General features: G+C 49.8%; 1 protein-coding gene across 1 annotated transcript in view; it reads left to right on the forward strand.

The window, feature by feature from the left end:
* Positions 1-11,552: 11,552 nt before the first annotated feature.
* KIF26B (kinesin family member 26B) overlaps positions 11,553-24,321 on the forward strand; it is a 303,527-nt gene continuing 290,758 nt past the window's right edge. The window contains exon 1 of the mRNA XM_056344683.1: positions 11,553-12,254. Coding sequence (XP_056200658.1) covers positions 11,553-12,254 — 702 coding nt within the window. The remainder of the gene's footprint in view (positions 12,255-24,321) is intronic.

The following is a 24,321-nucleotide window of genomic DNA, read 5'->3' on the forward strand; positions in this document are numbered from 1 at the left end:
TGGGCTTACAGAGCCAAGGCCTTTGCTGCTTCTCACCCCACCCCACCAGCCAGTGGGCTGGGGGGGCACAAGGAGCTGGGAGGGGGCACAGCCAGGACTGACCCTGGCTGACCCCAGGGATACTCCACGCCGTATGACATCGTGCTCAGCAATAAAACAAGGGGGAAGGTTGGGGGGGGTGGGGGGTGGGGCTGCTGCTTGGGGACTGAATGGGCATCGATTGGTGGTGAGCAATCATTTTCATTGGTATCACTTGTCTTTCTTGGGTTTTAGTTCTCTCTTTGGTTTTCTCCTTTCCATTAAAATTAAATAATAATAATAGTAGTAGTCGTAGTAATAATAATATAATATTAAATAATAATATTAACAACAATATAATATAATACAACACAATACAATATAATTGAATATAATATGATGTAATGTAATATAATATAATACAATACAATAATATTGTTATTATCAGAAAGAAAATTAAATAATAATTATTACATTATATCATATTGTATTGTATTATATTATATTATGTTATGTTATATTATATTATATTGTATTGTGTTGTATTATATTATATTGTATTGTATTTTGTTGTACTGTATTATATCATATTATATTATATCATATTATATCATATCATATCATATCATGTCATATCATATCATATCATGTCATATCATATCATATCATAATTGTTATTTAATTTTCTTTCTGTTATTAACCCGGTCTTAACCCAACCCACAAGTTTTCTCACCTTCCCCCTTGCAGTGCTGTCCCCCCACTGCGGGCGGGCAGCGAGTGGGCGGCTGGGTGGTGTGAGTTGCTGGCGGGGGTAAACCCATGCCGGGCTGTTACGTTAGCTTGGCCTTGGCCGACTGATGCAGCTTTGTGCCTGAGCATTGCTACCAGCTTACAGCTGGCTCTCTGCCGTTCAGCTTGCACCTGATCGCAAGGGTAGAAGTTAAACTGGTGTAACCGGTAAAAGGAGCTTTAAATCCACACAAGTAACCATCCAAGAAAGTCAAGCTGATTTCATAAAGGTGATGTAAACTTCAATTTATGTTAAATTGGTAAGACTTGCACAAGCAGACAAGCCCTCCCTAAAGAACAGAAGACCCAGCTCTGCTGCCCTTGGTAATGACGGGGTAACGCGTTCCACCCTGCCGAATCTCTCCAGCAGCAGGAAGAAATGCCCGTCGCTCGCTGCCAGCCCACCTCCAAAACCGTTCGTGCTGCCGCCTGCCAATGGACAGGAGCGTTTTCCCTCTGTCCTGGTGCCTGACAGAATAGTTATGGCTCAGAAAAGAGCCGTATCATTAAGGCAGAGGGCAGGGGCATGCTCCTGAGCGCATCTGCCCCTTGCTCATGTTGCTTCCATGGAGAGAGCAGAGCCTGAGGGGACGGACGGAGACTTTCCCAAAGCTGTGAGCATGCCTGCCCTGAAACTCTGCAGCAACGCTTCACCCGAGCCTGCCCGGGCACACAGATGGGCTTGTCGGTGTCCTCACTGCTGACTTCTGAGCTCAGTGACAAGGCTGCTTGTTTGTTGAAACCTGAAAGAAATTCCTGTGCACAGCAAACCAAGCTGGCCTGGAGCACTGGCCTCGCGGTGTCCCTCTGGGGAGCAGGGATGCCTTACTCACCCCCTGCTCTGAGCGCTGCGGAGCTGTGCTGCCCAGCCTGAACCTTCCTTGACAGGCTGTGATCACCTGGGTCCAGCCGTGAGTCCTCCTGGACCCCCCCGATGGGTTATTCGTGTGGTCAGAGCAGGAGAGCATGACTAAGCTGGAGAAAAATGTGTCATGGTAGGCAAGGGAGGACAAAGAGAGCAGCTCTGCACCTTCCTTGGCCACTGGCATGAGTCCACAGGAGGTGCCAGGTCTAGCCATGGATCTGCCCTCCCCAGCTGCCAGCGAGATGATGAAAAGAGGGATACAGGGAGCAAACTGTGTCTTTCAGGACAACGTCAAAATAGAGGCAGGTAACAAAGAGGTGTGAGGGAAATGGCAGGTAGATAAGCCAGTTATCGTCCCACTGCAGTCACTTCATAAAGAATATAATCAGCTTGGAATGGTGTACAGCAAAGAGAAAAATGGAACAATAAAATTTTTGGAAATCTGCAAGCTGTAAGGTTCACTTTTAACCCTAAACTTGGTGATGAATGCATGAAATGTTTGAAAAGGGGTTGAAAAAAGGTTTCAGATGAAAGAGATGCTCACAGATCTGGAGTGCCTACTGCTACAAAAATCTCAGGAACATACCAGGGCGAGACCTCTGACATAGCTTATCATGAACGTAATTCTCTGTTGTTTGAGCACTGAGTTGAATCAGTCACCTCAGGTGAGCCGAGGGGCAGAAAAGAAACGCCAGCTGCCTTTCATATGGTTTCATTTAAGGCATTTACACAGCCAAGACTAGCCTAGCGCCAGTGACGCCAGCTCGGTTGTTGATCTATGCTGCTATAAATTACTCCTGCAACAAGAAAGGATGCAGCATAAAAATGTGATGGTACAACTGCTTCGCTGTTGGTTTCCCAGGGCTGCCTGTTTGCTTCGCTGTGTTATCTCCGCTTTCCCCCTCCACGTCCCTTGCACGGCATCCCTGGCTCCGTGGTACACACGCTGGCTTTGCCCTTGCCGCCTTCCAGCAGCCACTTTGCCTGTTTTCTACCTTTGGCACACACCGGCTGATATTCATCCTGTTAATGTTGTTATTCATTAATACCATCTTCTCCCCTCTTCTGCCCAAAGATTACTGAGAATAACTCTTTTGGAAAGACACGTTTTTTTGTGGCCCTTGAGGGAGGTAGGAGAGTCTTCGAAGAATGTTTAAAGGGAATCCTTTACCCTCTGGTGTCTCCAGCTGGTGTGGCTGCCCTGGGGGAGAATGGTTAGCAGCGTGCCAGAGCCTGGTCCTAGCTGTTTGGGCTGCCATGGGCCCCCTCAGCATGAATCTGTGGCCACCGCATTCCCCGGGGGGTTCCATCCCAGCCCCATGGAAGCTGGGTGCTGCTGGAGCGTTACCCTGGATGTGGCTCCACTGTGCTTGGCTCAGCAAGCGGTCGATGGCTTTTCCCTGTGCCTGCACAGGCAAGTTTTCCAGACAAGAAGCAGCCCCCATCTTCCTTCTTTAGTGCCTGTGACTGGCTACTTCACTATTTTCTTGCTCTGTTGCTGTTCTGTGTAAAATCCGCATCGCTAGGGCTTGGTGCTTTGGGATTCACAGGTGCTCCCCCTCCATTCCATTCTTCAGGCTTGTCTTCAGTTCTGGAGTTGCAATGAATGCTTATTGTGCCCGAGTAACAGAAAATGGGATTCTGTCAAATTCCAGTATTTGAATTTATGAACTTAACCAAAATTGGCTGCACACTTCTCATTGCAATGCATCCCACTGTGAAAAAGGACTGTAAACTTCCCCATGCAATCCTGCTCTGTGAGTGTGCGTATATATATTTATATATGCATGACACCGCATCCTTTCTTACTTATGAAACACATATCAATAGGGTATTAATAAGTAGGCATCGATTTTTACTGAGAACATAAAGATTTATGAAAGTAGGCAGTGCTGCGTGGCAGGAACTGTGAAAATAGTTTGTAAAAAACCTATGAAATATTTCATGTTTAAGATACAGAGAAAACTTCCATTTCAAATAAATCCAAATAGACAGCCCTTCGTGGCAAACAGATCGCTTTTGGTATCGAGCAAGGGTAAGATTTAAAGGCAACTGGTTTGCCACAGAATGGGGCTCTTTGTCCACATGTGAACACAAATGGCTTGCTTTGCTGTTACAGAGAGGTTGGGGGGGGGGGTGTCCCAGGAGAGGTTTGGGGGAGTCCCAGGAGAGGTTCGGGGGGGGGTCCTAGGAGAGGTTCAGGGGGGGTCCCAGCAAAGCAAGGGAAGGAAGGCTTGACACCTGCGCAATGCCGAGGCAGAAGGGCTGCAGGGATGCGTACCCCTGTCAGGCTGGCAGGAAAACCCTGTCGTCGCTTGGAGGAGGAGAAGGCATATTTAAAGGGTACCGATGCAGATCTGCTGGTAACAGTAAGAGGTAGAAGCCGTAATAATGCCCACTGAGAGAGTTCCCATCCGTGTTACACCGCCCATAGCTAGGGGCTGTGGCGGCGCGCGAGTAGTACGTATTTTCCATGTCAGGTTTGTTTTCATGCCAACACACGAGGTAAATCTTGGGACTGATTTAGAAATTTTGCTACAGCAAACACCTTCAGCAGCCAGCTCATGCAGAGGGAGTGCCCGGTCTTAAATCTCCGTGACATTGTACCCAACAATTGTCAAAAGCAGGCGGGAGCCCATGCTCCCCAAGCAGAGCGTATCCCACGTGCTGTAGATGGACCTGCAGCATCACACGTACAAACGCAGTCTGTACAGCTGTTTCCTCCTGTACCGCATGGATTCCTAACTCCTACGGAGCACTTGGGTTGTGGCTACGTGTGTTTCTGGTGATGTCTGCACCGTACAAAAGGATAAAGGACTTAATGTGCTTAATGCACTACAGCTTTTTGCCAAACTGATCCTATACTTCAGCGAGGGGATGAGAACAAGAACTGGAGTGGTTTCAGGGAAGAGATATATCCAACTGGGAAAGTTCTGGCGATCTTATTTGCAGCTCTTAATAATTAGCTGTTTCTATCTTTAAGATTAATTCTTTGTCACTATTACTACAAATGCCTTCAATTTCCTCCCCGTCCCCTGACGGACTCCAGCTCATTAATATTCAGCTTTAAGCAAGTGTCGGAGCTGTCATGCATTTCAAATCTCCCCGAGGAAGCTTTTTAAAATTGTGAGTAAGACCCGATACTGAGACTTATTAGCACCAAACTTGGAAACAAAGCTCCTGTGCAGGCAGCGATGATTCTTCAAGTTACAGTCGCTGTCACCTTTTTTATCCCGAGCTATATTATAAATGTGAATACCTCTAAGGATTTCTTTGATGCATCCAACATTTCCAGCTCTCGTAGACTACTGTTTATTGATAGAGCTGGGCTTGTGCCAGCATATCGGCTTTGAGTGATGAAGCTGAACTTCTAGGTCAGATTTAATTGCACCCATACTGAGACATACTCGGAGGAAATCCGCTGTGGTAGTACCTCGGCAGATCGCTGGAGCGACAGCACATCGCCGCAAATGTGCTGCGGTGTGATGGAGAAACCAGAGGTTTGTGTACTAGTTAGAAGACAGGTCCCAACAGTCCACAGAGGTGCAATACCTCCATCGAGATCGAAGCCCATCCTTGATGCTTTGAGACCAGCTGTTGCTCGAACCTCTGATACTTAACCCTGTATCCAAGGCTTTGGCTCCTGTCCACTTACTTATAGACGTCTGAACAGCTCTGTTTTTTCGGCTCTGCCTGGAATTAAGAACAACATTTAGTCTAATTTCTGAGCTGATAGCATAAATGATGTGCCAGGGCTAAGATTAAGGCAGATTCCCATGACTACCAAATACGACAACAGAAAAAATGTGTAAACGTGAAATCGAGAGGTGGCTGTGGGGCTGCCTGTCACCGGCCCGTGGGTCTTTCCTTAGTGACACAGGGAGCAGGAGGGGTTGTAAGAGGAAACTTTTATCAATTTCCACACAAGGGAGCCTAAAGAGAGGGAGAAAGCTCAGTGCTCAGAGAGGAAGGTGTTAACCCAGAGAAAGGGTTCTTGGCAGACCTTCTTGCTAGAGCAATGCTAGTGTCCTATACATTGCCCAGTGCAAAAGAAGAACTGGAAAGAATATAGCAGCAAAATACCTCAAACTGGAGAATTTGGAATATCTCAGGTTTCAAAATTTTTCACAAGTCAGTAAATCTTTCTTGAATGACCCAACACGTCAGTAAGTACTGACAGCCGTCAGGAGGGAGAGGTGACCTGGCAGCAGCAGAGCTGCCCAGGCTGGGCCAGACTGCGAGCTGCCAGAGGAGCTCCCTCGATCCCACCTTCCTAATGGTTCCTCAGACCTGAGAGGTGAGAAGATGGAAATTTGCTGCTGAAATGACACTTTTACCATGTCCTGAGGTCTTCATTTCCTGACTGGAGATATTCTTCCTACTCACCAGTCATGACCCTACTTCCTCACCTCAAACCAAACAGCCACCAGCTAAGGACTGGGGAAGTCATGGACTTCCTCCTCAAGATCCTGCCATGTGGATAGGATCCATTTTTTTTCCAAAGGGGCTCCGGTGCCCCTTTGCCAGGGATGGCCTCCCTGTCATCCAGCCCTGGGTATGAACCCAGCTCCCTTGGGCTGCTGCTGGAGCCCTCGCCCGGCCAGGCAGTGGGCAGGAGCAGAGGAAAGCCAGGGAAGCCATGCCAGGTGGGCAGGAGCAGGCTGGGAGTGGGCACCCCACCGCAGAGCCGGCTCCCGGGGGGAGCACGGCACGGATCGGCACACCACTAGGGTGCTGCTGCTGTGCCCTGCCAGGGAGGCAACATCTCTCACGGAAACCCCAGGAAGCATTCAGCCCCAGAAGAAGGCAGGCTTTGGCAGCCGTGCCCGGAGGAGCCCGACCCCCTGCGCAGGCTGGCGGGCATTGCTCTGGAGGAGGGGCTGGCTGCTGGCACCGGCGCCCCGCTTCCATCCCGTGCCCCGGCGGAGCTGGCTGCTCGCCCGCTGCACCTGCGCGGGGCCAGGGACATGTGGCTGCCTCCCCCCCACACCCCTGCCTGGCACAGCCCAACCGCCGGGCATCAATGGCTGGGCAACAACCGCTGGGCAACAACCGCTGGGCAACAACCACTGGGCAACAACTGCTGGGCAACAACCGCCAGGCAACAACTGCCAGGCAACAACTGCCGGGCAACAACTACCAGGCGACAACCGCCAGGCAACAATTGCTGGGCAACAACCACCAGGCAACAACTGCCGGGCAACAACCGCCAGGCAACAACCACCGGGCAACAACCGCCGGGCAACAACCACCAGGCAACAACTGCCAGGAAACAACCGCCGGGCAACAAGCACTGGGCAACAACCGCTGGGCAACAACTGCCAGGAAACAACTGCCAGGAAACAGCCAGCAGGCATCAACTGCCGGGCAACAACTGTTGGGCAACAACCACCAGGCAACAGCTGCCAGGAAACAACTGCTGAGTATCAACTGCCAGGCAACAACTACTGGGCAACAACCACTGGGCAACAACCTCTGGACAACAACCGCTGGGCAACAATCGCTGGGCAACAACCATTGGACATCAACAGATGGGCATCAATGGCCGGGCAACAACCATTGGGAAACAACTGCTGGACAACAACCACCAGGCAACAACATCCAGGCAACAACCGCAAGGAAACAACTGCTGGGCAACAAACACTGGGCATTAACAGCTAGGCAACAACTGCTGGGCAAGAATCGCTGAGCAACAATCGCTGGGCAACAATCACTGGGCATCAACCACCAGGCAACAACTGCTGGGCATCAACCACTGGGCAACAACTGCTGGGCATCAACAGCTGGGCAACAACCTCTGTGCACAAACATCTGGGCAACAACTGCTGGGCAACAACCTCTGTGCACAAACATCTGGGCAACAACTTCTGGGCATCAATGGCTGGGCAGAAATGGCCAGGCAACAGATGCTGGGAATAAACGTCCAGGCGCAAAGAGCTGGGCAACAACTACTGGGCACAAGCAGCTGGGCACAAACCAACCACTGGGTGCCCACAGCTGGGCAACCACCGCCAGGAACAAATGGCCGGGCACAAACAGCTGGGCAGCAACCACTTGGCACCCATGGCCGGGCAACAACCACTGGGCAACAACCACCGGGGGCAAACAGCTGGGCAACAGCTGCCGGGCACCAACCGCTGGGCACCCAGGGCCGACCCCCCAGCGGTGCCGCGTTCCCGCCCAGCGCGGCCGGCAGAGGGCGCGCGCCGCCCGCCAACGCCGCCGCGCCGCGCGCCCGGCCCCGCTCTCGCGCTCCCACCGCCCCTCAGCGCCGGCGCGGCCCCGGCCGCCTCCCCCGCGCCGTGCCGGTCCCCGGGAGCTGTGCCGGTCCCCGGGCGCTGTGCGGGCGCCGTGCCGGTCCCCGGGAGCTGTGCCGGTCCCCGGGCGCTGTGCGGGCGCCGTGCCGGTCCCCGGGAGCTGTGCCGGCCCCCGGGCGCTGTGCGGGCGCCGTGCCGGTCCCCGGGCGGGCGCCGTGCCGGTCCCCGGGAGCTGTGCCGGCCCCCGGGCGCTGTGCGGGCGCCGTGCCGGTCCCCGGGCGGGCGCCGTGCCGGTCCCCGGGCGCTGTGCCGTCAGCCCAGCCGCCGGGCCCGCGGCGCTGGCTCTGCGCTCTCGGCGGGCGGCAGCCGCCCCGGTCGCGCCGCTGGAGCCGAGGGGAGCGCGGCCAGCCCCAGCCCCAGCCCCAGCCCCAGCCCGCCTCACCTCCCGCCGGCCCGGCCCGGCCCTCGCCTCCGCCTGCCGGCGCTGCCCCGGTGCCCCTGCCTGGCCCGCCGGGCTGTCCCCGCACTGCCCCGGGCCCGAGGGCCAGAAAGCCGGCAGGTCCGCCCGCCCGCCGCCCGCCACAGCACCGCCGCCGTCCCCTGAGGGAGGCCCGAGAGCACCGGCCGAGCGGGTGTGCTGAGGCGGGCGCAGCTGGCGGCTCGGGCATCAAAGGCCCGGTGAAACCACCGCAGATCTGCCGCCAGAACTGCCGAGCCCGGAGAACGAGCGGTTACCGGCCAAGGGGCGAGCGGCCGGCTGCTTACAGCCAGTGCCTTGGGGCCTGCGGGCTGTGCCCGCTCCGGGCTGTGCCCGCTCGGGGCTGTGCCCGCTCGGGGTTGTGCCCGCTCGGGGCTGTGCCCGCTCGGGGCTGTGCCCGCTCGGGGGTGTGCCCGCTCGGGGCTGTGCCCGCTCGGGGGTGTGCCCGCTCGGGGCTGTGCCCGCTCCGGGCTGTGCCCGCTCCGGGCTGTGCCTGCTCGGGGCTGTGCCTGCTCGGGGCTGTGCCCGCTCCGGGCTGTGCCCGCTCCGGGCTGTGCCCGCTCGGGGCTGTGCCCGCTCGGGGCTGTGCCCGCTCCGGGCTGTGCCCGCTCGGGGGTGTGCCCGCTCGGGGCTGTGCCCGCTCGGGGCTGTGCCCGCTCCGGGCTGTGCCCGCTCCGGGCTGTGCCCGCTCGGGGGTGTGCCCGCTCGGGGCTGTGCCCGCTCCGGGCTGTGCCCGCTCCGGGCTGTGCCCGCTCGGGGGTGTGCCCGCTCGGGGCTGTGCCCGCTCCGGGCTGTGCCCGCTCGGGGCTGTGCCCGCTCCGGGCTGTGCCCGCTCGGGGCTGTGCCCGCTCGGGGCTGTGCCCGCTCGGGGGTGTGCCCGCTCGGGGCTGTGCCCGCTCGGGGTTGTGCCCGCTCGGGGCTGTGCCCGCTCGGGGTTGTGCCTGCTCGGGGCTGTGCCCGCTCCGGGCTGTGCCTGCTCCGGGCTGTGCCTGCTCGGGGCTGTGCCCGCTCGGGGTTGTGCCCGCTCGGGGCTGTGCCCGCTCGGGGTTGTGCCTGCTCGGGGCTGTGCCCGCTCCGGGCTGTGCTAGGCTGGCACGGCGTGTCCCCCGGCACTACCTCGTCATCCCTGTCACTTCTGTCTAGAGAACAAACCACGGGATCTCGGCGTGCGGATGCATGTGAAACCCCTTCCCGTGCAGCAGGAGCCAGGGAGCACCTCCCTTGGTTGCCCGTTCCGTCAGCTTTTTGGAAGCGCCTCTGCAAATGCGTAAGGCACTACTGCTCCAGCCTGGCTACCCTGGGCGGCATCGCTTCTTTCAGCTTTACCTTAAAGCTTCCTTAACCAGATCAGGAACGGCTGTTCCACTCCAAGGGTGATAACCCAGTGAAGTTAAAACATAGCAGAGCATCTTACACATCTTTACTGCTGGCAGAGTGTCTGTGAAGACAGAAATGCACCGGGAGATTCCTTGCTCAGTGATGCAGTGGGCTGGTTTTGTTTCCTCGTGGCTGTTACAGCCCAGGTACATTAGGGATGCTGGAAGGATGCGTTTATATAGAAGTAACGATAGGAGGTTGGAAAGGTGGGTGTGAGTCCCCTGTGTGTTCTGCCTTTTCAGTTGCATCAACCCATCCATGTTACGGCCCTACCAGGGGATCTGGCGTTTAGCTCTTTACTGCATCCGTTTCTGAGAAAATGAGCAACTTGTTTCGAGGAGGAAGATTTATTTGAGATGATTGTGCTATCTGCAGGATTTGAAATAAAAAAGGATGCGTAACCAGATACACACGACCCGCCAAAAGAAAACATAATGAGAAAGGAAAGATTAATAGGGATGCAAGTCTGCAGAATTTCATTGTTAAGAGATCAATTTATTACGCCCTTGACTGCAAGTTAAATTAATACACGTAAAATTACAACACGGAAAAGAGATGCCAGTGACTGTCATAAATACAGCTTGCTTTTCTTTCCTAGTTATTTCGGAAGGACTGGGAACACTTGTGAAACCGTGTTCATTAAAGCCCTGAATACAGGCAACTAACCAATAACTGCCGTGGAAGCAACAAGGTTCCCCCTCCCGCCAGCGCCCGCCCGCCCTTTCCAAGAAGAGGGGGGAAATCACAGACGTCAATCAAGAAATACTGCAAAATAAAATGGACCCTCCCGGCAGCTGAGGCACGGCGCAGAGCTGCGGCGGGGCCCCGGTGTGCCCGCAGCCGCCGGCCCCGCAGCTCCGCTGCTGAGCGGGGGGCGCCCGGCGCTTCCCTTTCCCTTCCCTGCGAAACTGTCAGGCACAAATGGGCAGGAGGATATTGGCTGCAAGGGAGGCGGAGGCTCCTCCCAGAGCCTGGATCCCGATATTTTTGGAGGATTTCTTTTAACTCACTTACAAACCTTGGTGAAGGAAACAAGTTGCCGCTGTAGCGGAGGCGGACAGCGGCGCTGCCGGGGAGAGCGCGGCTCCCGCTCCCTTCCGCGCCTGCCCGCAGCCGGCTCGGATGCGGCGCTGCCTGCGGGGGACAGAGGGAGAGCGGCGCTGCCTGCGGGGGACAGAGGGAGAGCCGCGCTGCCTGCGGGGGACAGAGGGAGAGCCGCGCTGCCTGCGGGGGACAGAGGGAGAGCCGCGCTGCCTGCGGGGGACGGGGAGAGCCGCGCTGCCCGCGGGGGGACAGAGGGAGAGCCGCGCTGCCCGCGGGGGACGGGGAGAGCCGCGCTGCCCGCGGGGGACAGAGGGAGAGCCGCGCTGCCTGCGGGGGACGGGGAGAGCCGCGCTGCCCGCGGGGGGACAGAGGGAGAGCCGCGCTGCCTGCGGGGGACGGGGAGAGCCGCGCTGCCTGCGGGAACGGATAGTCGCGCTGCCTGCGGGGGACAGAGGGAGAGCCGCGCTGCCCGCGCCGGATGGTGCTCCTCTGAAAACATGGGCTTGTGAGGGAATGAGAGGGAAGACAATGAGGAAAAACCGACCGGGAGAGAACCCCAGCCGCAAGCGTTTTCCCGAGAACTGACGGTGTCTCGGGGCTGAGCGACCCCGGCAGCGGCAGCAGCCTGCCCGCTCCGCGGGGGACTTCCCGGGACCGGCTGATTCCCTTCGGATGCGGACTGGGAAACCTGTGGGAAATTCTCCCGCCGCGCTGCGAAGCCACCATGAATTCGGTGGCTGGGAATAAGGAGCGGATCGCGGTCACGGCGCGGAGCAGAAAATACGGGGTAAGTTGCGGGCGGAGAGGGGGGCTGGGAGCGGTGCCGCCGCCGTGCCGGGACCCCGCGCCCCTCGCCCGGCGCGTCCCGCCGCCGGCGGCTACCGCCCTTCCCCCCCCCGGCCCCGCTTACCTTGCGCGGTGCGGGCGGCGGCTCGGGGCGACGCGCGGGGGCCACCGCGGGCGCGCAGCGTCCGAGCGCAACTTGCCGGGCCCGCCTGACCGCTCTCCTTCTCCCGCTGCAGGTGACCGAGCCCTGCTCCCCCACCAAGCCCGCCGCCCCCTTCTCCCCCGAGAGCTGGTACCGAAAGGCGTACGAGGAGTCCCGGGCGGGCAGCCGCCCGGCGCCGGAGGGAGCCGGCTCTGCCCTGGGCTCCTCCCGGCACTCCGTCCCCCGGCTCAGGCACCTCCTCGCCGGGCTCCTTCACCGGCTCGCCGGGACCCGCCTCGCCTGGCATCGGCACCAGCTCCCCCGGGTCGCTGGGCGGTTCGCCGGGCTTCGGCAACCGGGTCGCCGGGCTCCGGCAGCGGCGGCGGCTCCTCGCCGGGCTCCGATCGCGGCGTCTGGTGCGAGCACTGCAACGCCCGCCTGGCGGAGCTGAAGAGGCAGGCGCTGAAGCTCCTCATCCCCGGGCCCGTCAGCGGCAAGGTGAGCCGGGGGCTGGGGGGCGGGGGGCGTGTGTGTCCCTGTGCTGCCCGGCTGCGGGGCCGGAGCCATCCCCCGGCCGGTGGGGCTGCCGGCCGCCGGGGCTCCTCTCTGCCGGTGTCGCCGCTGAGGGGTTTAGGGTTATTGGGGTTCTGCCCTGCTTGGGCTTCTTCCCTTTTCCCACCCCCTCCTCCTGCCTCACGTGGAGCAGGGTCCGGGGGGCGTCTGTGGCAGTCCCTCAAGCTCACCCCTTGCCTCCCTTTATCATTGCATTGACGGTGGTTTTGTGTTGTTATTTCCCGTGTACTTGTTCTTGCTCCCAGTGAGGGGCAAGCAAGGGTGGGAATGCCACATGGAAGTCATTGGTCCCTTCCCCTTTTTCCGTCTTTGATCCCTATGGGATGGATTTCCAAAATATCCTGAGACTTGGCAGCCAGCTTAGTGGTCAGGTGCGTATGGTCTGATGCCCATGGTTTGTACTTGTGTTGTTGGGCTGGGTGCGGGAGAGGCTCTCCCGCAGCTCCAGGTTCAGATGAGCCATTGAAATGCTGTGTGAGCCCAAAGGTCAGCCATGAAGGCTGTGGCAGACCACAGCATTGAACCCAGCTCTCCCAGGTGTCACTAACACCAGGACAACGTGGTGATGCTTCATTCTTGCAAGGAAGTGCTAGATTTTGAGAAATTATTATTATTTTTAAATAGGAAGACTTAAAAATTCTTGGAGCTGCTGGACCCTGCGTGTTGGGTTGTTCCTGTGCCTAAAGAGCATGCAAGCGTTTCTGAGATCCGACCCCAGGTTTTAAGAGCTGACTGATCATGGATAGAGTTGGAAGTCTGCTTTCTGCCTTTGTTGGGGAATCTGGTACCTCCAAAGGCATACTCTGGAATTCCTTGGTTTTGTTTTGTTTGGCATTATTTTTTTTGTTTCCTCTGCTTGTTGTGCATTTAAAGATTAAGGCTAACAGCCCTACAAGAGTGACCAGCAGCCCTTGACTGACCCTCTGCAACCAAAATAGTCAGCGTTGGGTTCCTCCATAGCAGCGTTGTGGCATTGTGTTGTGAATGGGTCTACAGCTCCCAGAATGTGATACAATGCAATTTTGTTTGCCCTCTTGGGTCCAGGTACTATCAAATTATAATATTTACTCTTCCACTTCAAAAAGTTTTCATTAGTGATTGCGATAAAGAGGTATTGTGGGAAAGAGCTGACTGCAGAGAAAGGGTCCCTGGTATTGCTCTTGTGTTGTGCTCTCCATTATTTATTTGTGTGCTGTTTGAGAGGGAGTTGGTGCACTCTTGAACAAAAGACTCAAGGGCTGGTTGTTACCGTGTCTCAAGAGCTGGCTTAACTGAATTATTCATGAAAAGGGAAAGGTGGAACAACCAAAATTAATAGTCAATTTAACCATATTAATACGTCGTTGATTCCCTGGGAAGTGGCCCCACACCAAAATCTTCACAAATTTCAGGCTGTGTGATTTGACAGTGATTACCAGCTGTGGGTATAGGTAGGAAATTACCCATACAGGTATGGGAGCCAGCAGAATAACTGAGGTTGGGGTGGAAGGAGGGTAGAACATAATCATCAAGGCTTTGCATCCCTCACGCAGTGTTAAACAGATTCTGACAGATTTTGCAGTCGTGTAAAGATTTGTACAGGCTTCTTTTATTGTAACTAGCTTCCCTGAGATGTTACCCTAGTGTTACTATTGGTATTTGTTCTGTTGTTCACATGGTTTAGCTGATGGTGCTTATAGGCCAATCTTTAGTCACGTCAGTAGTAAGCCTTACCTCTCTGTTTTTAGCCCCATTACCTATGTTCTTTTTTCTTCTTACACCTCCTTTCCAAACCTTCCAGTTCTGTAGGAGTGCCACTTGCAAAACCATTGCTGTCCCATGTGTGCATTTAGGGGGAAGGAGGGAGGCACAAGCAAGGTGGTCTCTGTGGGCTAGGGTGACACTCCCTATTTGCTACGCTTAATAGTATTTGCAGGCTCAGTCCTGCTGAGGTACTCCAGCCTTTTGGACACAGTTCCCTGGTGTGGATGGGTGCTACCTGGCTGGTGGCTATGCAGAAGCATCCCTTTCTCTTGTGCTTTCTGGCTTTTTTACAACCATGAAGAACTTCTGGGATTGTGATTTCTGTCTTCAGCAGACACTGCCCAGCACAGCAAGGCTTTGGTCTAGGTGATATGAGATATAAATATCATGGCTAGTGCCCTCGACTTCTTTGGACCGGGTATGCTGTGCCAGCCGGCCAAGTTTGTTTTCATTGGCATGTGTGGGCTGGCCTTATCAGTGCCTGCTTAGGGGAAAGCCGGGTGCTGGCGTGGGCTCAGCCAGGGCCTGTGAGCTGCCTTTGCATGCCATGTGGTGCACGCCACAGTAATGCTCTGGGGTTGCCCTCCGAGGGCAAGATGTACAGTCTGATCTCTTGTAAGAATGTGGAAACCTGTCATGTATCTGGAGAAAACTTCCTTTGGTTTGGATGGAGGGTGGAGGCTACCTTGCTGTGTTAATGTAGCTGGTGTTTTTCAGGGTCCTGTGAGGTCCGCTCCTGATCGCTGATAAGGGAATAGGTTTTTGAGGGGTAGAATCGGTCCTGCCACTGAGTTCAGTGGAAGAAGAAATAGATCACATTCCTGGTTCTGGACATTCCCTCAGAACTTGCAAAGCATCTTACAGCTCAAGACTCTGGTGCCCAGTAGGATGCAGCTAACTGGCGATATGCCTTTATTAGAACAATTAAATGAAGCATTTAAAGTGTATCAGTCATCTTCTAGTCAGCCAGATCTAGCTGACTTACATGTTTTTTCTTGGTTTTTGAAGACACCGCAGAAATTTCATTAGTATTATACATGTAGTCTGTGGCACCTGTTTCACACTCATACTGCATTTAGAAATGAATATAGCCCAGGGTGTTGTGTGTTGCAGAACAAGCAGAATATGAGGGTATCTGTGTTTTGACATGTATCTAGCAGCAGATACTGGACTCTGCAGTAACCTGTCCGATTGTGAACCTATATTGATGTTTTCTAGCGTGGAGTCATGTAAATGTCTGTGTATATCTGCAAAGTGTAATAGTATACTTAATTGGTGCATAAACAGACCAGGCTTTATGCATGAAGCTATGTGCTGAAGCTTTTCACTTGAATCAGAAAAAGCCACACTTAACCTAGAGCAAACTGCTTCTGACTAGCTCATTGTTAGTGTGGAGGTGTTGAGCTTTCAGTTTTAAATAGGAGCATTCTCTCCTAATATGTCAACAGGATGAAACCTTGGGATTTGGGTTTGTTTTTTTGGTCAGGCACAAAAGTGAGGAATATATAATTATAGTTGTGCTGCTTTATTTTAACTGTTTAAAATGCCACGTTCCCTGCCAATTACAAAAAGAAAAATGCTAAAAGCATGTTGTTTCTTTTTCCTCTCTTGTGATACAGATGTGACTTAATGATGTACAGCAGTTATGTGCATACAAGGGGTTATGTTTTGTGAGAATTAAATCTTATTGTAACCCCTATGCAAAGCATGCCCGTGGGAAATGACTAGCACAGGTGGTTGTTATAGTTGCACATTGCAGTTTGTAACTGAGAGGATCATAGAGCATTTAATGGCCATTGTTTGTGAGGGTTTTGTTGCAACATTAAACATTTGCATGATGATAAAGATTGTCTCACAAATTTAATACTGATTTTTTTTTTTTTTTTAAATTTGGCTTCATTTTAGGCTATATTTTCAGAAGGGCATCAAAGTTCTAGCATAAAAGTTTATGCTGATAAGCTGTTTATCAGAATTTGTGTGAAATCTGGTTGCCTTGAGTTCGAACCTGTGATATCCTCTGGCTTCAATGGGACATTAACCTCACAGGCATCTGGCAAAAAAAAGACCATCAAGTTTAATTGGAGAGTTAATATATTTATGTGTATCAAATTATATTGTGTGTAAATCATCAACTGAATGCTAATAGAAATAGTCTTAAGCTGGCAACTATGTATTTGTTAGTACAGGATTTAAAAAATCCTGAATGCAGCCTTTAAACCAAGAGGTAATTTGAATGTGTAGACGTGAATAGCTGCTTGGGCCTGTTGTGATTGGGTCAGGAAGTAAGGATACTATTTTAAATGCTAGAGATGGATAGCGCCTGTGTTGTTAGGTGTTTTATGTGCTGGCCTATCCCTTAGCCAAAAAGTCTATGCTTCTGAGTGTAAGAATTGGGTAAATTCTGGTTTAGCATGGTGTGTCTGTGAAGAGGGAAGGAGAGGACTTGATTCAGACTACAGTTTTGTTTTCTTCCTCCGCCCCCCCCCATTTACTGACACTCTACCTGACTTTTTGCTTGCGTACTGTTGAATTAGCCTTTTCTATTTCAAAGATGTTCAGTAGTCAGTCTTGACTAATAATTATTAATAAAGAAAGCCCTGAAGTTTGTATAATGAAAACCAGGTTCCTGTTAGCTTGTAGCTACTTTAGAAAGATTCCCAGTAGAGACAGGACAGTAATGAACCCTTTCTCAAAGCTTAGTAAGTGGCAGAATAATGGAATTTCATTTCTGTCCAGACCTTTAATTTGTGAACAAGCACGGCCAGTCTGTATGGTGACTTAATTCACTGTGCAAAAAATCTCAGGCACCTAATCATTTCATCCCAACTCATTGTAATGCAGATAGGATTATTGCATTAGAAATGTGATTTTAAATGGCCTGAGGCAGTAATTTGTCAGCATTTGGAAGGATTAACTCCATTAAAGTTTAGGCAACAACAACCATTCTTTTGTGTTGCATCACAGGTCACAATACCGAACGTTTAGCATAACTCATCTGTGAATCTTCTTACAATTGTATGTTTCCTGGCAAGTTGGGAAACCACAAGCTACTTCACTTGCCCTGGAATTACAGCTGTTTACAGAGGTCCAGAGGAGACAAACGGATCTGCCTTCACCTCTGACGAATTAACGTAAACTCCTTTATTAGGAACAGCTGGAAGTCTTGCTGCCGCAATCCACAGTGTCAACATGTGAAATGATATAAATGTTTCTTTCAAGCTTGCAAATGTCTTTGAGGTAAGGGTAAAGATACTGTATATTAAAGACTGCTTTTTAGGAAGCTGTCAGAACTGTTAGCTCTGCAGCTTCCTCCACGGGAGCAGAAAGGCTCACTGAGTGCCCTGGAAATTAGGAGCAGGCCTGTGATTGTATTTAGTAAATTGAGACTAGGGTGTTTTTCCTATTGGGAAAGTAAATACTTTTAGACCATAGATGGAGCTGTTGGGGTTGGTGGAGAGGAAGTATCGACATATTATCTGAAATAAATCTCTAGGGAAGAGCAAAATTTTGATAGTGGTTTTTTTTTTTTTCTTACAGACACTTGGCTGTGCATCTGAAAACACTGTGTTCAGAAATACAAAGTCAATGCTTAGTCTGTAGCTGGCCTCTTCATGCCGGGCTATTATTAAGTGACAGATTTCCTTTGGGGTGCTTTATACATGCTATGAACGCTGCACCATTCTCTAAAATCACCTTGTATCTTTAGATAGTCTTATTATTTTCCTACAAGTATATGTTGCAACATCTGTAGCAATCTTGTACAACAAGCATAAGATTTTGGCATATAATTTTGGAAGTAGGGGAGGAAGAAAGGTCATCCATGCTGGATTACCCAGGCAGTGTTAGAAAAAATGTCACATGTTACCGGTACGGGCCATCGGCATGTAATGGGATTCACGCCTGCATCAGCAGATTATTAGAACGTTGCCGTGCTGTGTATGTAGGGTTGAAAGACACTGCAGTTTTGCCACATCAGCAGCACATAGCCTTTGACATCATATAATTGGGGTGCTTCCAAGCACTGAACTTCCAGCCCGTCACCGCAATAAACTTGACTGTCATGCTCTACATAATGATGTAGTAGGAACTGCAGCATTCTGTGACATGTGGTCCACATGTCAAAAGTGTGAGAGATGTTCTAAGTAAAATTGGTAGCTTAGATCTTAGCAAAGTGTCATGCTGTAGCTTGAGAGGCATGTATGTTAATAAAATGTGCGGAATACAAACATAAGCCTCCCCCTGCTCTGCCGCCACTGCCTAAGTAATTCCTAGTCTACGTTATTTGTTGCTGAAGCTGCAATTCAAGAACTATCCCTGAATGCAGAAAAGTAGATTGCATGTTTATTTTGAATTAAGGAAGTTGTAGTATGTAACAACAACTTGATAAACAAAGTAGTATCCCATGAGTGGGAAGTTCTGGAGGTGTCTTCCACGGTCTTTCCCAGTATTGGACTGAATTTTGGTTGCACTGTGACACTGATGGAAGTCACAACAATTAATTAAGGTATTGCTTTTCTGGAAAGCAGTGGTAAAGACAACTGCAAGCAGTCTGCTGCAGTCACATGTTGAAGGGCTGCTTTTCTTCGGAAGTTTCAGCTTACGCATTTGAAAGGCATGGCAATGTTTCATAGAACAGTTTCTGTGAGCACAAGTTGGTCATTGGAGCAAGGTTGTCTTAGATGATCATACCATGGCGGCATCCTTATTCATAGGTTTATGGAACTCAAATTCCCAGTGACTCATGTTGCTCGGTTTTATTTTCACTTGCCTCCTGTGCAACCTTTGTACATTAAACCAGGGTTTCTAAAAAATTAGTAACTATGAGCGTAATGAAGCTGCTGAGAACTGTGTTTAGATCTCTGTTCTAAACCCCGAAATATATAATTGGACACCTTCCTGGTAGAGTTGTAGCATCTACAACCAGAATACACATTTGCTTATGCTTCTTTTCCCTCCACTCCCCTCTTTAGATGATATTACAGCATAGCTTAGTAATGTTTTGATGAGAGAGCTTTTGAGGATTCTCTAACACAAGATCCTTAATAGGGTAGAACAATGTTGACTGGACCATTCTGAGCTTGGGATGGAGGCTATTCAAAAGATCCTGCAAGAAATGTCAAATATTTAAAACTCCTTTGCTGTTGTTATGAGCAATCAACAATAATTCATGTTATACAGGGAAAAAAGTGGGGAGGAGGAGAGAAGAGGTCCAGATCTGAACCTTGTTGGTCTTCAGTCTGTTGACTTACACGAAATTGGCCCTAGCGAGGGGATTCTGGCTTCAGCAAAATCTGCAGTATTTCCTTTAGGCCACAGCTCTACCTATCATATACCTCTAACCAGGGAATGCTTGCATGCGTCTGCTCGGCTGAGCAGGGCGAAGACATCCAGGCCCCTTGTGGGCTTCCCAATGTGCCTTTTCTTTCCTCTCTCCATATGAAGGTCGTAAGTTAGCATCCCTGCAGGTCTCCTGTGTGAATACATGGTGGTTGCTCCCTGCCTTAGTTCTTATCAAAGTGATAGATAGTTCAAACAGTTTCAATAGCGCTGCTTTCTAAACTCAGATCCTTTTGATTGAAAGGTCAGGGAATGACTTAGACGATGTGTTATTACGACAGCAGATGTGAAGAGCCAGTGAGCTCTGATGAGAAGGTACTGATGAGAGCAGCACAATGCATCTAACCGTAACCTCAGCTGTAGCTAGTACAGAATATAGTGATTACTTTTTAATTACTTTATGAAAGAGGAAGTAAAGGAAAATATGATACCAGCTCTACAAAATAATAAGTTTTAAGAAACTGGTGTCTTCAATTGCAGCTCGGGTTTGGTTGTATGGTATCAGAATTAAATTTATTTTATTTGAAATAAAACAGTATTATTATGTAGTAAGGCTATTAAAAGCTACTTACCATTCTAGTGTTGGTGTACTTCTTAAAATACATTTTCATGTTCAGCTATGTTTAGTTTTAGTTGTCACTAAGCCCTGCTACTCTGTTCAATCTGTGCTATTAAATCATATAGTAAAAGAAAACCAAAATAGTCAGGGAAATTCTGCTCAAAAGACTTCAGTGAACTGATGGAGTATTAAATTGGACTTGGTTTACAATTCATGATGGAAACAAAAGACTTCCTTCTCTTCAGAAGGAGCCAGACACTTCTAGAATCACATAAGTAAGTTCTGTGTTGGTATAAGTTTTTTATCTTGCGTATTTAAACTTGTTGTGCCATCCTATTAAAGTAAGGTTGGGCCTGCTCACCTTGCCGTACAAGTAGGAGAACTTAACTCGCAGGCTGTATGGTATCTGCTTTGTTAGTGGCTGGCCAATGATCTTACTCGATGGATTTGGTGATTTAGGAAGAGAGTGTCAAATGCCTTTTAAAAATCAGTTTACTCTAGTAAAAAAATACTGCAAGCTGATGTGAGTGTGGCTCTGGAAAACATTTTAAATTTCTTGCTGGTGTTGTGTGTCAGAGGAACTGTGTATGCTGAAGATAGGATATCTGTATCCAGTGCAGTATGACTGATATAAAGCGTCCATCCAACTCTAGTGTTTGTAGGAAAATCTTAACTTAGGAGTACAGTCTTTTTAAGTGTTTTGGCTCCCAAATTACCTTCAAATGTAACTTGCTTTATTATGTATTTGGCTTTTACAAATGTGTTTCAGCCTGCAGATTTTCTGTGATCTATTAATAAGAAACCTCTAATTCTTATTTCATCATGCCTCCTAAATCATTAATACTTTTATGTGATCATTTATTTGCATCTGAGCATTGACAACAGCTTCTCTATTCCATGGGCTTGCATGAGAACAGAATTCTACTGACATGAATGTTTGGGGAAAAGCAAATGAAAGGAGGCTGACATCCACCACAGTAAATATTTTCTTTTTCTGAAGGAAAAGTGAAAATTCATAGCTGTTTGGGAATTTCAACTGTGTTCAGAACTATCTGAGCAGACTGGCCTCAGCAGTGGAATCCATTGTCCCCAAGTTGTCCGTGTTTCATTCCCTCTTTCTCTCCCACCCTCATAATTAACTGAAGATAAATAAAGATTCAGGAATACAGCCTCTCAATTTCTGCCGGCCGCTGTGTGGGTCTGTTGGGAATTGCCAATTCCTTTTATCGCAGGCATACTTGAAGATGTGAAAGAGATTCCTGCAGTGCTGAAGAAGGTGGTTGCTCTGGAGCCCTTTGCTGAAAGTGGGACAGAACTTGGTCTTTGCATGTTTCTGTCCTGGCTCCTTTACGGAAGAGTTGCGTGGGCAAATTCCTGTCTTACCAAAGCCAAACTCAGGCTTGTTTATGCTGAAGTGGGCTTCAGCCTTCTAACCGATAGCCTGTATGATGTGATGCTGCTATTTCAATTGGACAGTTTTATTTTTCAGTGCCTCTTAGCTAAATGAACCTCTGACCTACCAAGGGCCAAATGCTGAAAGAATTACCCGTTTGCTCCATCCACCTGGTGGACTCCAGCAGAAAGCCTATGGGCAATAAGGCAGTCTTGGCTTTAAGCAAGCGCTGAACAGCAAGAATAGAAGTCATTACTCTTCATTTCTCTATTAGTTTCACTGCTCATTTAATAGTGCCGGGCAAAGAAAAACATTAATATCCTATTCAGCAGCCAAATGCACCAAACTGGGAGTTGTGCCTCGTGTGTTTTCCTCTTTTCTAACAGTATCATTAAAATTTAACAAGTCCTCTAAATCATGTTAGTATTCCCAGGGTTAATATTGCTGAAATTGCTGGCAGCGTTCCCGCAGGAAGAGTTAACAGTGGCTGAGGCTGTGTGGCTGGCATTTGTTGCTCCGAGGGAGGTGTTGGGACTGGAGAAGCCCTGGCACCAGAAAGGCACAATGAAGTCTTTGGTGACAGGGGGCATTTGCAATACAGATACATATTCTTCCCTATTCCCCTCTCCCTTTTCACTCCCTCCCCCCTTTCCTCTCCCCACTAGTCCTAAAGCTGTCATTTCAGCTCATACCCATTAGATTTCTAATGGAAATCCTTGACAATAAGCCTGCGTACATGTGAACCTAGCAGGAAGGCATACAAGTGTGCTAGTCGGTGCGAGTGTCAGATTTAAAAGATTGTTAGACCATAGATGGCTTTTACTGGAGGTCGAGAAGGCTAACGAAGTGGGAGATGCAATTAAAATGGTATTTGTTAGAAAGGAATAGCTAGCTGTCTGGGCAGACTGAACATGGGGAAATGATGGGTAGCTGGAAGGCCATTAGTGATGGCTTTGTAAGCAGTTCTGCAGCATGGGTGGTAAGCCGGAATCCAGAGCTGCTCTTTCAGTACGCCTAATAAGACTTCCTTCTTTTTTCCGTTGTTTTTTTTGCTTTTTTTTTTTTTTTTCTCCTGTGTGTCAAATCCATTTTTGAATAATGGATTTGACAACAATTCTGTGGATTTTGATTTAGACTTAAAGGTGCAAAAAAGAAGTTACGGTAGGTGGGGTGGGTAAGAGAAGAAACTGGCTTAAGGGACCATAGGGGTATGCTCTCCCACCATCATGAAAACAAGGCTCTGAAAGATATTGCAGAGCTGGTTTTTGTGAAGTCCTTGGTTCAGCGTCCCTGCCAAGAGGCTGTTTGGTGAGGATGAGGAATGAGGCAGCTTATTGAAATGCCTTCTCATTTTAAATGAACAGTTGGGATCTGGTCCTTGTAAATTCTTGATGAGACCTCTGATATTAAAAATAAATAAATAAATGTATTCAGAATTGCTTTCCCTGCTGCAGTAACCTCTGTTGAGGTATTTGATCACATCTCTCCTTTATCCTTTTCTTGACTGGTGAACTGTTGGGCGTTTGGCTTCAACATCATTGTTAACAGTTTTTAAAGCTGTGAGGGGTGGGAGTAGGCACGTAACAGCAGATTGGGCAATCCATTTTGGTGCCCTAAAAGACATGAGCAGCTATGAGAATGGGAAAGGACCACTGCAAGGAGAAGGACAGGGCTTTGAGAGGAAGAGGACAGGCTATGGAGACAGAAATGAAATGGGAGTGAAGTGTGCCTTGGTTAGTCCAGGCAGCAAAGGAACAGTGCTTCCATGGGAAAGGTGGCACACTGGGGAAGCAGGGAGAAATGGGTGATAAACCAGAGTTTTTTTTAAAGGCTGAGCTCACTGCTGATGTCATTAAAGCTTTACAGTAATAGTTCATATGAAGGTTTTGGGGTTTTTATTGTGGTGGGTTTTTTTGTGATTTTTTTTTTCAGCTGTTCTTTTAAAAAAGCCATCCCTATGACTTCTAATCTCTCAGTCTCTCTTTCTCAAAGCAAAAATCAGCAAGCAGCCAGAGGAGTAGAAGGCAGCTAAACCAAAGTTGCCTTTGGTTTAATGCACTTCAGTATTTTTCATTTTGAAATTAGGTTTTCCAAAGGCTAAGGTACGGGTGCATCCTGTGATCTAAGGATGTAATGATATTTTCTTTCTTCCATCTAATTCATTTGTTTCTCTTTCTTTTACCAGACATATATGTTCCATACTGTCAGTTTCAGTCTGGGTATAAAATAGGGTCTCAACCCATAGCACTAACAGTTTCACCCAATGTAGCAAATAAATGACATAGTGCATCAGCAGTAGTTATGAATTCAGCCTGGCCTCTCCTTTTCTTCTGCCTGTCTCGGAATGAAAAAGATGTTTGATTTCCAGAATTCTTACAGCATTGAGTTTACTAATTCTGTAGTATTATTAACTGGACAATCTGAGGGTGCATTATTAAGTAGTAGTACTTGTTCCAAATACTTTAAAAGCAGAACAGAAAAGACTTAAGGTGTGAGAGGAGAACTAAAAGGTGTGTGTGTGGGGAGTATACATGAAGGGTGAATACGCTGGCACTGATACCTCTAAATCAAGCACTTTACAGACTGAAGTGCTTTACATTGCCAACCTTCTTTGTCAGTCCTAGTTAGTTCTTTCTAACTGGTCTGCCACTGTCTTGCCTGTTTAATAGTCCACTTAAGTATATCAAGAGGTGAAACATCCAAGATGCCTGTATCCTCCAGGAGTCAGCTCTGCTGATGTGAATACTTGTGTTGGCTGTTTACAACCAATGAGCTAAACAGGGGTATAAAGAGGAGGGGGATAAGGGGAAGGAGAACTGTTGTGACTTCACTTAATTTGCTGTTCCTTTTATCAGCAAAGGAAACAAATTCTGTCCCTTTCCTACTCCAAACGCTTGCACTTTGGATAATAGGAACCGTTTCAATAAGCACATGCTGCTAAGGCCCAGATAAGGGCTGTT

This window comes from Falco biarmicus, chromosome 6 (assembly GCF_023638135.1).
Source record: "Falco biarmicus isolate bFalBia1 chromosome 6, bFalBia1.pri, whole genome shotgun sequence".
NCBI classification, from domain to species: Eukaryota; Metazoa; Chordata; class Aves; order Falconiformes; family Falconidae; genus Falco; species Falco biarmicus.